Raw genomic sequence first — 15,956 nt, forward strand, 5'->3', positions numbered from 1 at the left:
ATTATCTATAAGTCGTTCATGGCCTGACCTTCTTCATTGCTAGACAGAGATCCAGTTAGAACATAACCCCTTATATTTTTATATTTCTGTAAAGCACTAAATATATTCCCACTTAGGATTATTATTTAACCTTCACAGTAAACCTCCAAGGACAATAGACTGAATATTATTAACATCCCCTTTGACCAATGATGAAACTGGGGCTCCAGGAGATTCATTAGTAGGTCTGAATTTTCCAAATCGACCTACACTCTGTTCTCCCCTTGTACTGTTAATTTTGCTACTTTCTTCCCTTGTTATAATGAAGACAAAAGGAAAATATGAAGTCATAGCTCTGAATTATGAGGCTATTCTATAAAACTTTCAAATGAAGAAAAGGAAAAGTTTTACTTCTTCAGAACCTTTCCTTCCTTCATATTAATTTACATGTCAGGAAGCTTTTAGTGACCAAAGAAAAGGTAAAGATATATAAACAGGGAAAGACACGGTCTCAGCCCTTCAGAGACTTTCAGTCCAACAGATAAGAAGGGAGAAGATAACTTCTTTTAAGGCAGATCAGTGTCTCTGGGAAGCGTCTTTTTTTTTTTTTTTTTTTGACAATCCTCTGCATAACACTCTGTATAGAGAGCTACCTAGAACTGGTAGGAATAAAAGGAAAGGTGTTCAATATGTATTCTATCTCACTTCAAGTGTTCTTAGGAACTTAGATGACTTCTGGAACACACTGGAAAAGATGTGAAACAAGGGTGCAGCGACAACAGCTATTGTTATGCCTTCCTTACAAGTCCTTTTACATTTTTTTAATCATTATTTTTACTTATTTCTCTTAGGTTCTGAAGCACAAAAATATAGAGACAAAATGTGACCAAAATAAGGGCTTAATGAACACTAAAGAGGCAATGTGTTGTGCTGTGCTAAGTCACTGCAGCCTGCCAGGCTCCTCTGTCCATGGAATTTTCCAGGCAAGAATACTGGAGTGGGTTGCCTTGCCCTCCTCCTGGGGATCATCCTGACCCAAGGGTTGAACCTTTCACTAGAGCCACCTGGGAAGCCCTCTACACTATTACTCACATTCAAATTAATTATTTACCCAGTCTTTTTCTTTTTGTCAACTACAAATTGGTGCTCGCCAAGGGCATTTGCCATCCTTGGAGGTAGAATTCCACGTGGAGATGGAATTCTTTGTGGAGATGGAATCCTGTGTTGCTGCAGCTGTTGACCTTAGACATGCCCTAAAGGGAGTTCAGGGTAGAGAATGAGACATTCTGTGCTCCAGGAAAACGGGTGTAACAGGTCTTTGGATAGTTAAGATCTTTTCAGAAACTGATTTTATGATCCCAATCCTTACATCTCCTCATATCTAGAAAAGCACTAAATCCTTTCATGGTGACATCAGCTCCTTGCGACTAGCAGAAAATCTTTTGTAAGGTAAGCACTTGATTGCGTGAATTCCCACTTCACCAAAATCATATATATTGTTCTTTCCTGCTACCTCTAACTTTGGAGTAGTTTTTCAGAGAGATCTGAAGTGCTGTCTCCTGGGCTGCAATCCTTATTTTGCCCCAAATAAAGCTCAACTTGCAACTCTCATGTTGTGCATCTTTTTGTAGTCGACGTTTTTTTTTTCAGTGTTGTTCTTCAGCTATCTCATGAATTGCAAAATATTTATTTATTGGGCTTTCTCTGGTTGTGGCAAGTGGGCTTTTCATTGCACCAGCTTCTCTTGTTGCAGAGCACAAGTTCTAGGGCACACAGGTTCAGTAGTTGTGATGCTTGGTCTTATTTGCCCCACAACATGTTGAATGTTCCCAGACCAGAGATTGAACCTGTGTTCCCTGAATTGGTAGGCAGATTCTTTAACCACTGAACCACCAGGGAAGTCCATAAAATAATTGACAGGATGTTTGGACTCTACTTATACTTACCCTGCCTTGCTCCTGATTATGTAGCTTTGTTTGGAAGGAAAGTTCTATTCCTTATTCCCTGATGTTTGCAATAGCTTAACTTTTTGTCTTCATGCTTCTACAAAGAGTACTTTCAAATCCATCATCCTAGTCAGTGATGGCTATTAAAAAGTGCTAAGCTCAAGGCTGGTTGATGCATGCTACCACTTCTTATGGTCTCTTCAGATTCTCAGATTGGTAATAAGTTATTTAGAAACTACTGTTTCAACATTGGCAAATGTTGGAAATGGTATTGCTGCAGAAGGGGGACCCCTTCCAGGGCCCGAAACTGGGCTCTTCTCTAAATTGGAAATGAATTGTCCGAGGAGACACATGTGCTGACAAAGCAAGAGATTTTATTGGGAAAGGGCACCCGGGTGGAGAGCAATAGGGTAAGAGAACCCAGGAGGACAGCTCTGCCATGTGGCTCGCAGTCTCCGGTTTTATGGTGATGGGATTAGTTTTCAGGTTGTCTTTAGCCAATCATTCTGACTCAGAGTCCTTCTTGGTGGTGCGTGCCTTGTTCAGCCAAGATGGATGCCAGAGAGAAGGATTCTGGGAGGTGGTCAGAGATGTGGTGTCTCCGTTTGACCTTTCCTGAACTCTTCTGGTTGGTGGTGGCTTATTAGTTCCGTGTTCCTTACCAGGACCTCCTGTCATAAAACAACTCATGCAAATGGTTAGTACAGTGCCTGGCCGGTGGGGGGTGGGTGTGGCGGTTTCAGTCAGTGTGTTTCCCCTAACAGTATGTCGCTGTTTCTTGAAAATTCATGACTTAGAAACATAGAAGGCAACAGCAGTAACATTCACCAGACAGCAAGTTTCGCCATAAGCCCTGGAAATCTAGATCTTCTGGGTAGAACCCTATCCCCAAGGCAGCCAACAACTAATTCTTAACCTCAGAGTGGGGAAAGACTCAGTCTTGACTGTCTGGCTGTAGCTCATAGCATAGTCTTTCAGGGTCTTAAGCAGAGCCACATTGCTCTTAATTTAGACATAATTTAATAAGTTCAGTTATCTGTTTTTCTAGATCATCTGAATAGAAACACCAGAAAGAGCAAGTTAGAGAAGAAAAAACAAACTCACAGTAGCATGCAGTGACAGTTAAGAATGTGAAAGGACAACAGAGGGAATTGGAAAGCAAACACAGAATCTAAAAAGTAAAGCAGCCTGGGGCACATTAACATAAGAGCAGATGACTAATTCTGTAATCTTTGCAGCCCTTGAACTGAGAGTACCAAGAGAGGAGGGAAGGAAAAAAACAGCTTGAAAAATGGCAAAAATTTCCCACGTTTATTGAAAAACCATAATCTCCACATCCAGGAAATTCAACTAGCTCCAAGTATAAATACAAATAGACATATCATAGTACAAAACTCTGAAAGGCAAAGACAAGGAGAAAATCTTGAAAAAAACCTAGAGGAAAGCCACGCATCACTTACAACAAGAGAGTTTACTTCTGGATTATTAAGAAAATGATAAGAAAGAGAAAATACACTTACAGTACTATCTTTATTGACCCCATAAGTTTGTACTGTCCGTTTACAAGATGAATCATCTTTCTGTTAATACCTACACCAGTATTGTCTTATACGATATAAAACATGGTAGATGGTATATGTACCGCTAACACTAGGTATCAAAAATGAAAAGACAATGTGAAAAAGAAATTCATATTTATTTACAGGTATAATGATTCATACACTGATAACAAAGAAACAGCAATGTGATTGCTTTATGGTGGTCTAGTGTAATTGGCACAATTGCTTCAAGGTAGACCAACCTATCAAAAATCACTGCCGATAGTGATTGCATCAATGAAATTAAGACGCTTACTCCTCGGAAGGAACGTTATGACCAACCTAGACAGCATATTCAAAAGCAGAGACATTGCTTTGCCAACAAAGGTCTGTCTAGTCAAGGCTATTGTTTTTCCAGTAGCCATGCTTGGATGAGAGAGTTGGACTATAAAGAAAGCTGAGCATCAAAGAATTGATGCGTTTGAACTGTGGTGTTGGAGAAGACTCTTGAGAGCCCCTCGGACTGCAAGGAGATCCAACCAGTCCATCCTAAAGGGGATCAGTCCTGGGTGGTCTTTGGAAGGACTGATGTTGAAGCTGGAACTCCAGTACTTTGGCCACCTGATGCGAAGAGCTGACTCATTGGAAAAGACCCTGATGCTGGGAGGGATTGAGGGCAGGAGCAGAAAAGGACTACAGAGGATGAGATGGTTGGATGGCATCATCGACTCGATGGACATGGGTTTGGGTGGACTCCAGGAGTTGGTGATGGACAGGGAGGCTTGGCGTGCTGCGGTTCATGGGGTCGCAAAGAGTCAGACACGACTGAGCGACTGAACTGAACTGAGACCAACCTATAGACTAATGAGTAAACATTATACAATTTTTATGGCATATAGTATTATAGTCATATATCCATTATACAGTATTAGAAACAGTTACTTAAAAAAAAAAAACTCCACTTACCTGTGATAAGCTGATATGCAGTTTCTCCAATTATGAGAGAAGTATAAGAACACTACTGTACTGCAGCATAATTCTTTGAAAGCAAAGTCATAAAACAGTAAGAAAACTGTTAATAATTTTATATTAAATATCACTCACCTTATGCCTATGTAAGGATAAGCTACCCACTCACTTCAGTACAAATCTTGCACAGTGTCCTACATGATGGATACTTAGGCAATGAAAATGATGACACAAAAATATCTCACACAGTTCTTATCCTACAGTTACTAGACTTTCACACGAAGACACTCATATGCATACATAAGTTTATTAACTGTATGACATGGTTATTTACTATTCATTAAGAGGAAGTGAATAATCATAAAGGTCTTCATCCTCATTGTCTTCTTTTCTGGTAGGCTGAGGAGGAGGACCGAGAAGGCAATGGCAACCCACTCCAGTACTCTTGCCTGGAAAATCCCATGGACGGAGGAAGCTGGTGGGCTGCAGTTCATGGGGTCGCTAAGAGTTGGACACGACTGAGCGACTTCATTTTCACTTTTGACTTTCATGCATTGGGGAAGGAAATGGCAACCCACTCCAGTGTTCTTGCCTGGAGAATCCCAGGGACGGGGGAGCCTGGTGGGCTGCCGTCTCTGGGGTTGCACAGAGTCGGACACGACTGAAGTGACTTAGCAGCAGTAGCAGCAGCAGAGGAGGAGGAGGAAGAGAAGTTGGTCTTGTTTTCTCTAGGGTGGCAGAGGCAGAAGAGGTGGAGGTGGAAGGGGAGAGGCACATTTGGTGTAACTTCATGAAAATACATTGTAATTTCTGATTTTTGCCGTTTCTTTATAAATGTTTCAATGTGGCAGCAGTCCCCAACATTTTTGGCACCAGTACTGGTTTCGTGAAGGACAATTTTTCCACTGACTGGTTAAAGGGGGAATGATTTGGGGATGGTAGCTCACCTGGTAAAGAATCTGCCTGCAATGCAGGAGACCCGGTCCAATTTCTAGGTTAGGAAGATCCACCGGAGAAGGGATAGGCTACCCATTCCAGCGTTCTTGGGCTTCCCTGGTGGCTCTGTTGGTAAAGATCCCCTGGAGAAGGGAAAGGTTACCTACTTAAGTATTCTGGCCTGGAGAATTTCATGGACTGTATAGTCCATGGGGTCGCAAAGAGTCCGACACGACTGAGCTACTTCCACTTCACGTGCATTACATTTATTATGCACTTTATTTCAATCAGCTCCACCTCAGATCATCAGGCGTTAGATCCTGAAGTTTGGGGATCCCTGCTATATGGCACCAATCCTTCTTCCACCATTTGCTTTAGTTTCAGTGCCCATCATAGAAGGTCCATGTTGTAAAAGAAGTCAAAACTATCATGAATAATCAGAACTTTTCTGACAATTTGTTTTCTGGCACTGCTTCTTCTATTTCTTCCTCATTGTCTGGCACTGGTTCAGAAGCACTCAGCCCCATCAAAGTGTCTTCTGTGAATTCCCTAGGTGTGGGGTCTATTAGCTTTTGAATTTCTCCAAGATTCATATCTTGAGAATTTTCACCCCCACTTTTTTGCAATGGTCACAGTCTCTTTCATGATTTCCATGACTGGTTCTGTCATAAATTCTGTGAAGTCATGCACAACATCTGACCAGTTTTCTCCAGCAGGACTTTGTTTTGGGCTTGATGACTCTCATGGCTTTTTCTGTGATGACAGCATCTTTATGGTATAATCTTTCCAGACTTCCATGATGCTCTTTGGACTTCTTGTCCATAGTGTTGACAATCCTTTCCATAGAGTACCTTATGTAATGAGCATTAAAAGTCCTTATAACACCCTGATCTAGAGGCTGTATTAGAGATGTTGTGTTTGGGGACAAGTAAACCACTTTGAAGTCTTGAAGTATTGAATCTATTGGGTTCTGGATGGCCAGGGGCATTGTCCAACATCAAAAGAACTTCAAAGGCAGCTCCTTAGTGGAGAGGTACTTTCTGACTTCAGGGACAAGGCATCAATACAACTAATCCTGAAAAAGGGTTCTCATTGTTCAGGGTTTCTTGTAGTACAATCAAAAGACTGGCAGGTGGTATCTATCTCTTCCCTTCAAGGTTGGGGGTTCAGCTTTAGAGATAAGGGCATCCTGAAACATAAACCGGACTGCATTTTCACAAAACAGTAATGTATCCCTTTTTGTCTTAAATCCTGGTGATCATTTTTCTTCTTTACTAATAAATGTCCTCTTTGGCACATTTTTTTCTCCTTCCATAATGGGGTACTTTGGTTTACATGAAAGACCTATTCAGGCAGATAGTTTTTCTCCTCACTGATATTCTTAATGGCATTTGGGAACTTGTGTGTTGCCTCTTGGCTGGCGGGAGCTGCTTCTGTTATCTTGACATTTTTAAAGCCAAACCATCTTTCTAGAATCATCAAACCATCCTTTGCTGACATTAAATTCTTCAGCTTTAGATTCTTCAACTTCTTTTTGCTTTGTCATACATTAACTTTGCTTTTTTCTCAAATCATATTGGAGTCTCTAGGTACGCCTTTCTTATAATAATCCTTCATGCACATAAAGGCTGTATTTTTCAACACGTGATAAAAAGATATTTTGCACAAAGTAGAGGATGTTCACGCCTGCTGGTGTAGCCACAGCATGTTTTGTGAATTTCCTTTTCTGCTTTTATGATGGTTCTTATGCTGAAACAGCTGCATACCTCAACCTATAGCTAATGGTACATAGCAAGCAACTCGATTTTTTCTTGTAATGTCATGACATTTTTCTGCTTTTTGGGTGCACTTCATATATGTCCCAGAGTGTTAGTCAAGGTTTACAGTATTGTACCAAACAAGAAAAATATGTGAGAATGACAAGTGATCAATTTTTACTGCTCTATGCAATTTACTGGAGAGATGAACTGCTGACATAGCAACTTAAGCAGATGTTCACTTTAGCTCACAATATCAACAGGAGGTGGCTACAAAATTAATACAGTAATAGTGCATGCATTGGAGAAGGAAATGGCAACCCACTCCGGTATTCTTGCCTGGAGAATCCCAGGGACGGGGGAGCCTGGTCGGTTGCTGTCTATGGGGTTGCACAGAGTCGGACACGACTGAAGTGACTTAGCAGCAGCAGCAGCAGTGTGTGTATTATGAGTTTACTACATTTTATATTTACATTTCTCTCAATGAGAATGGCACCATGGATGGTCTGTTTAACTTTTGATAAATTGTAAGTTTTTATAATAGATTTATATTTTATGATAGTAAAAGACTAGTATTTACATATTTATATGCTTTTATGACATACCTCTTTCTTTTTAATTATTTCTAAGTTATGTGGTTTGTGTTTTCAAGTTGTCACAAAGCTCCAAAAAATTTTCAATATATTTGTTGAAAAAACTGCATATTAAGTAGAGCTGTGCAATTCAAACCCATGTCACTCAAGGGTCAACTGTGTTAACAATGCATTATTGAGTCTGCTTTATAAACTATAAATATATTACTAAAATACTTTAGACTTGGTAGAAAGTTTCAGATATTATACTATTTGTAACACTCCCTGACTCCCCTCCCACTCCCATAGAACAAAACAAAACTGGCAATATCTGCATATTAGGTAGAGCTGTGTAATTCAAACCCATGTCACTCAAGGGTCAACTGTTTAACAATGCATTGTTGGGTTTGCTTTATAAATATATAACTAAAATACTTTAGACTTGGTAGAAAGTTTCAGATATTATGCAATTTGTTACACTCCTGACTTCCCCCCACTCCCATAAAACAAAACAAATCCATCAACATCAGGCATTACCCAAATATGAGGAATATATTTGCTGTTCTGAGAGCCAGGCTAAAAACATTTGAGAGTTACTCTAACTGGTTAATACTGGGATCCTAGGATTTCTTAAAAAAGAATCAGTTCTTCCCAGTGAAAATAAAAACCATTAAAAATCATAAAAGATAGCATAGCAACACAAAAGATAACTTTCTAAGAAAAGGAAAATATTCACCCATAATCCTACTGCTGCAACATAATAATTTTTCATTTTATTTATTCCCTTCTGGTTTATTTCATAGGCATTTACATTTTATTGACTATAACCATTTATATTTTTCTTTTTACAGTTGATATTACAGTAGCTACTAGAGCAAGTATAAATATCATTTTTGATAGCACTGCATGTATTCAGGGATATATATATATATATTTTTTTTAAATTTTCTCATGTCTCTCTACCACTTGCCTATTCTATAGGTGAACTTAGAAAAACTGCAACACAAGATTTTCAGACTCAAACCAGCTAGGAAAAAAATATCAAAATCTCAAACTTTAGAAGTTAAAAGTTTTGATTTATAGTCTCAAATCCATGATACTTTGTAGGTAACCTGGAAAAGAGCAGTACATTTAAAATTTTTGATTCAGATGCCCTTATACTCATAAACCTATTTGCTACCTTTATTACTTCAATTAATATACTGTGTTAAGCTGTAACTTGGGGGAAAACAGTTTAACTATTAAAATTTCTGTCTAGAAGCATTATAATTGTATTATGCCAGTTCAGTACATGGTGGCCTACAAGAGGAAATAAAGACAGAGAAAAATAATTTCAGGACCATCTGGCTTCTAATGTAAGAACCAGTTTAACAGACTTTAGCTTACTGATACTTATACTCTTGTTATTTCCTGCTCCTCCCTTTCTGTCCCCCGACCAACTAATGTCAAGTGGGTCATTTCCAGGATAGAGGTATTTGCTTCCTTCCTTTGCATTACTCATTCAATTAATTCAGTCAGAGGCATAACCATTTATAGATGTAGTAGACATCTCTCTATTCTGCAAATTATAACTCAATTTCAGCTGTCATATGCATAGTTCCTTTTTTGATTACTCAACATTTGGGATATACATTGGTAAAATGCGATATGCTATCATGGTATATTGCCTGTTTTAAACCGAAGCAACAAATTTAAAAGCCTGTTCCGTCACCAATTAGCAGTAACTGCTTTGATGCTTTTTTCCCCCAACATTAACTGCCTATTCTTGGCATGCTATATAATTTGTAGTAAATGTGCTGCTGAAGGAAGTATTTGTTTGTTCATGTGACTATAGTTAAATGGTTAAATCTTCACCAGGTTTTAACACAACCAAGTAGCTGTTATTGAGCCTTGTAAAATGAATTAGTATTACTTAAAGACAGAAATCATTAGAGGAATGTTCAAGGTATAACCTACCAATTTACTATTCAATGAATTAACTAGCTGAAAGAGAAATGTAGGAGCCTCTTTAAAAATGCTTATGATTAACTCTGGAGAACAAATAAGTTTATATTGTATTACAGTTCAAGAGGACCATTGGCATAGTAGTGCAGATAAATTTGGTCAAGAGAAGATAATGACAGTACAACTCCTGACAATTAGATTGTAGACCTTGCAAAGTAACTTCTCATGTTTGGGCTTTCTCACCTGTAAAATGAAGGGATTAGGCTTTATGACACTTAAAAGTTTTCAAGATTTAAGAGTTTATCTGGCTTCCCATAATACCTGTTCTTGAAGTTTTTGCCATAATGTCTACTTGCACCTAAGAACATCCTATTTACATGACAAACGTCATCAGTTTACAACTTAAATTTTTTTTTCATTTATCAAGTTTTCTTAAAGTGAGCAACACCTATGTATTTATAGAAATCACCAAGAAAAAAACTACTGTGGGATATATTCTTAGGTGGAATGTAGGACTGGTGAGGAGAAGTGTGAAGATGATACACCAATTTAACTTCTGATTCTTCTTTTTTGTTATGTACACTGCTGACCATTTTCTCAGAACCCAAGACTACTATCCAAACTGTACAGTGTAGATATGCATAAAAGCCACATATCAAAATATGTTGTTTGGTGCTCCTGTTGTCAAGGAAGGTTAAAAATTGATGAGACATTAGATATGAATGGCGCTAAGAGGTTTTCACATTTCATTAGGAATGTAAGGGATCAATCTGTGCCATCTTTTCATTTCTAGTAGTAAGCTATGGTCCAGTGACTTTCCAAGGTCACGGATCTATTGTCATTTGAGAAGAGCGCACAGATATGATTGCCAATTCTACATCATACTGTCATTCTTCCAGATGTCAGAGCAGGAGATGCTCTGATTAGGCAGAACTCTAAATGAAATATAATATCTTAAAGACACTTTACAGATGGGCCATCTAGCTCAATTTCTCATTTAAAATCTGACATTTCTTCTGTAGCCCTGTGTCAGATGTCATTCAGCTTCTGTGCCAATGGTTAAGGTACTCACTTTTCCTTCAGAGGTGTTCCCTTTCCTTAATGGACACAGAACCATACATTCTTTCTTACACTGAGCTCTAATCTGCTGTTTCGCAACTTTCACCTAGTTTTACGGAGTCAAAAAGGATAAATTGTACATGCCTATCAAATATTTGAAGACAGCTATCATTCCTTAGTCATGTAATTCTTTGGTTATTCTTTGGGTTTCGGTTTATGAGACCCTTCCCAACTTGGTAAAACACCCCAGGATTTGCTCTAATTTGTGAATGTCCTTTCACCACATCTTGAAATTAGTATTGCAGATGTGGTTTAACAAGCATTTTGTACATGAGATTATTTCTCCATGATCAATTTTTCATTACCATGAGCTTACTTAAGGTTGTAATCAACTGGCTCACATGTTATTTCTTGCAAGCTACAATCTCCAGGTATTTTTCCTCCATAAGCTCTTTATAAGTATAGTTTCATATTTCTATCAGTGGCTTTCTGTTTTCAAATAATCATACCATGTGCAATTGTGCCCCTAACTAGCTTGCCAGCCTCATCCTTATGACATCCTTTCCCCTTGACCTCTGACCAGTCTTCTTAATTTCAAACACACCATATCCTTCGTCTAGGCTTCCACATACTGTTCCCTTCAGCCAGGAATGTTTTTTTTGGCCACCCAGGTCCAGTCTTTTCTTAAGTTATCCTTCAAAGCTCAGTTCAGATACCACTTCTTTGTGGGACTCCTCAACTTCTCCCTCCCCATGTTCCCTCTCAAGAATGCCTTTTACCTATTATAATACCCTATAAATCTTCTTCAGTCTTACACAAACAGTAATAATACGCATGCAATAGAGTGTCTGTCTCCTCAGTTATACTGTGAAGTCTCTGAGGACAAGGTTGATGTCTACCTTTATTTGGCATAGGGTTTTGAATGACTTAAACATTCAGTAAGTACCTCGTGAATGAGTGAGTAAATACTGAAGTAGTATGATCAATATTTTGATTTTCCCAGGTGATTATATATATATATATATATATATATATATATATATATATATATATATATAAAACCCACTTAGCCAAACTCTGGGGTATGTTGTACAAATAAGGAACTATCTAGGCTTCAAGACAATCATAAGAAGGAAGAAGTCTCTTTAAAAGAAATAAATTATAATAAAATTTAGAAAACTATAGATCTATATACTATAAAGATGAATGGTATTTTTTTCCAGTCCTTATTTTAAGTAGGAAGTGAGGAGCATGGAAGAAGGAAAACAAGCACAGCTGAGTGGCATATTTTTGTTTTACTATTAATTCGACACATCTGAACCAAAGCATTCACAATATTTGATATACTTTGAAAAGAATCATATACTATAGTCTTAGACATAACCACAGAACAAGCAGAACAATTAAAACTACATAAGGCCTTAAAATATATCCACAGTGTGTATATTCATTCACTTACAAATTAGACTACATACCATTAATTTTAATTTTTCTTTCATTGTTTTATTCAAGCAGGATTCATTCAAGGAAAGGCAACTTAGTTTTTGTGTGTGAGCTTTATTTTATTTTTTTTTTTACTACATTGGTTATTATAAAAGTTATGAATTAAACGTTTTCTTATCTCCTGCATCCAGGAGTAAATCCATGAAATTCTCAGAAAGTAATCCAAAACAACAGGTCTTATTCTTAAAAATAGTCAGAGTGAAAACGGATTGAATAGCCAGTCTGTGTGTGGTCTTAAGGAACATCTAAATGGACTTTCAGATTTTCTAATAATGATAGTATTGCATTTCTACGGGATTAGTCAAAATTTAAAACATTGTGTACAAAATCATTCTTGAAGCTCTAAATGCCTTTTAAATTACTAAATTGAAAATTTTAAGTAGTTGCCTCACAGTACCAAACTTAAAACTCAAAACTAGTTCAAATTCAGTTCTATTGTGACTTCTCATTTAAAGGTAACTAGTTGGTAAATTAACAGATGGCATAAAAATTAAGACTTATATCATTTTTTTTTTAGGAGAAAATGTATGATAACCAGGGAATACAGAAAATTCAATGTATTTTACAATAAAATAACCTTTTAAATCTCTATCCCTGTACAACAGGGTTTAGGTCATCTTTAGTGAACTTGCATGTTTTCATATAGTTTATTATGAGTACTTGAACTGTTTTAGATATATAGCTTTTTATTTAAAGAATATTACATTTGTATACCAGGATAAGATTTAGTACATTGAGATGTTTTAAAAATATTTATAAATTTGTTTCTGATATGCAAAAGCATTTGGCAATACTTTTATAGCATTTGATTTTATAGAATTAAAATTTCATACAGTACTCATCTTGATGTTTAAAAAAAATTCACAGAAAAAATATAAATTACACAGCTTGACTGCATGATACTGTTATTTCCAGTTTTTAGTTTGGTAATTAAAACCTTCATTAAGTCTGTTAACAAATCATTACCTGTACATTTATGAAGGCAACTGACACGATTTGCAAACAAAACCTTCAGGTTTTATGTTATTTACCAAAGAGTGCAGTTCAGCAAGAAAAGAAAACCCAATATGCAAATTTACAGAATATTTTACAAATTTACCAGTTCCTGTGACACAAACTGTTTCAATCTTTCAAGGTATTGTCCATAAAGTTCCACATCATTGTGACCTGCCCCTTCAACCCACAGAGGCTCCACAGGTCTTTGGCAACGCTCAAACAATGCGAGACCATGTGAAAAGTCTATGACTTCATCTTCAGTCCCATGAATTATTAATACTGGAGAGGTTATCTTAGAGATTTTGTCAATGCTGTAGGAAAAGAGAAGGGGGAAGAAGTCAACAAATTAAGTATGAGAAGGAAACATAAAACAGATTTTCTTGTGTTATATTAGATAATTCAAACATCAGAACCACCTGTAAATCAATTCAGAGGGATAGATACCTTTTAGATTAGAAATAAGATTCAAAAGTCATCTTTACTCCCTGCTTTAAGATTATCTGAAGATGTTAATTTCATGCACTTCTGTTTGAGAGAATGACTCAATTATTACAGTCACCTTAGTTTACTTTTCTACAGATATTTTTTTCTTTTTGGCTGTTCTATGGCATGTGGGATCTCAGTTCCAGGGCAATGGGAAGTGCAGAGTCTTAACCACTGGACTGCCAGGGGAGTCTCTCCTTTCTACAATGTTGATATTTAGAATAGAAACTTAGGTTGCAAGGAGAGGAGGAAATCAAGGGCTATTTCAGCTATGTGCTAACTTAATACCTCTCTGCACTCATATTTTTTTCTCCCTCCTAATCTCTTACTAAAATGATAGCAAAATATATTTTTTTAGGGTATTTAGTCACAAAAATAAAAATAAAATATAACATTTTGGAACAGGAAAGCAGACGAGAATGTGAGAAAATAGATTAAAAGTATAGGAGAAAACACAATTTTAAGAGGATAGAAGGGTAAAGTGAAGAACCAGCGCAATTTGTACCACGGAATACGCCAGAAGGAACTGACATGGGGATGAAGGCAGGTGATTCAAATCTATAGAATTTGTTCAAAGTCTCTTTAAGAAGTAGTTAGCCACCCCTGCCCCAGTTCTTTTCTTTCCCCTTGCTTTTGCAGCTGAGTAACTTCCCTGTACCTAGTGGACTAGGGGATTACCAGACACAGTTTAAGGCAGAGATATCAAATAACAAGTAAACATATACATGCTGGCATCCAGGCCTTTATTCTTAAGGCACAGATGTAGGAAGAGTCTTCTTTGGAGACTATATAATTTGCCTTAAGAGGAAAGATAAATAAATTCTGATGAGCAGCATGGGAATCCCCAACTAATCGGCTTGACCAGATCACTGGATAGTGAAACTCAGTCAACAAGTCTTAATCACCCACTTCAAGTCAGCTCTTTAATTCCTTACTTTTCCATATGAGCACACAACCAAGAATTATCAGACATCAGAGGAGAATACTTTAAATGCAACACAAGGATAAAAATAAACAATAAAAAAGGGCAACTTGGAAGAGACAAACAATACAAAGAAACCTTACAAATAACAATTCTTTAAAAATTTCCTGAGAGAAAGAGAGAGAGACGCCAAGGCATTTAGGTATTATAAGCATAAAATGAGGATAGAGTCTTGAAAAAGAAGAAAATCATCAATGAAATAATTCAAGGCAACATTTGGTAAGGAAAAATGCTTGGGTATATTATTTGCTGCCAACTATTCCATAATAGAGGAATTAAACCAAAAAGGAAATGTATGATGTTTTTCAAACAGTTCACTGTTAGTGCTTCTGTTGGTGTAGCTAAAATGAAAGAGGGTGTCAGACAGACACATAACTTGGCAGTGGTTTACCCCAAATGTCTCCCTATCATTCCAACCATTCAGCAAAACAGTATAACACACATACCCTCCAATCTTCCATTTTCTAAAATCAAAACAAATCCCCAATAAATGTAAACACCAAAAAACCCCATAGGCTTGCTCTGGTGATAGGATCATACGCTCCCATAAGCTTGCCTACCAAAGTAAGCCTTTAGGCTAATGAAGAAAAAATAGTTTTGAAATAACCCTTGCTGTTCTTATAAATAACTGAGTGATGTTTTGGCCTTTGGCCCATCTATCATTCACAAAAAACCTTCGTATTGCTGCCCATTTGAGAAAGAAAGACTGAAATTTGCCAGGCTCTCACTTCTTGCCTTTTCCCTTTACTGGGAAAAACAGGCCATCAATTTTTTTGTAATGATGAAGAGGAGCTAGCAGGAACTATCATTCTACGTTGAGAGACATGAAGAAATGTAGTCCTCCTTTTAAATCTAACACTTATGTTTGCAGACTTATGGGGCAATAACTATTCTGGTTCATTTAAGACAACATTTTTGCAATTCATTTCTTTTGTAAAACATATCACTAATGAGATATCATTCACTTATTTTTATGCACATGTATCTCTTTTTCCCTCTACTTGTTCCTCTCCTTCAGTATTATGCACCTCACTGGATGGCATTATCACCCATTAGCAACTCAACTCAGAAATTTGGGGGGACTTCCCTGCTGGTCCAGTGGTTAACTCTCTCAGCTCCCAAAGCAGGGGGCCCAGGTTCGATCCGTGGTCAGGGAACTAGATCCCACATGCTGCAACTAAGACCTGGTGCAGCCAAATAAATGAATAAATATTAAAAAAAAAAAAAGAAATCTGGGAATTATATTCAATTTATTTTGTTAATATACACTCTAACATTTATTCTATCAATTT

At 37.3% G+C, this 15,956-nt stretch overlaps 1 protein-coding gene across 2 annotated transcripts in view; it reads right to left on the minus strand.

The window, feature by feature from the left end:
• Positions 1-11,976: 11,976 nt before the first annotated feature.
• The window catches only part of ABHD17B (abhydrolase domain containing 17B, depalmitoylase), a 48,901-nt gene continuing 44,921 nt past the window's right edge, over positions 11,977-15,956 (minus strand). For both annotated transcript variants that reach the window (XM_006073948.4, XM_006073949.4), the window contains exon 4: positions 11,977-13,510. In XM_006073948.4, the coding sequence (XP_006074010.1) occupies positions 13,291-13,510 (220 nt within the window). In that variant the 3' untranslated portion in view covers positions 11,977-13,290. The remainder of the gene's footprint in view (positions 13,511-15,956) is intronic.

This window comes from Bubalus bubalis, chromosome 3, assembly GCF_019923935.1.
Source record: "Bubalus bubalis isolate 160015118507 breed Murrah chromosome 3, NDDB_SH_1, whole genome shotgun sequence".
Classification (NCBI taxonomy): domain Eukaryota; kingdom Metazoa; phylum Chordata; class Mammalia; order Artiodactyla; family Bovidae; genus Bubalus; species Bubalus bubalis.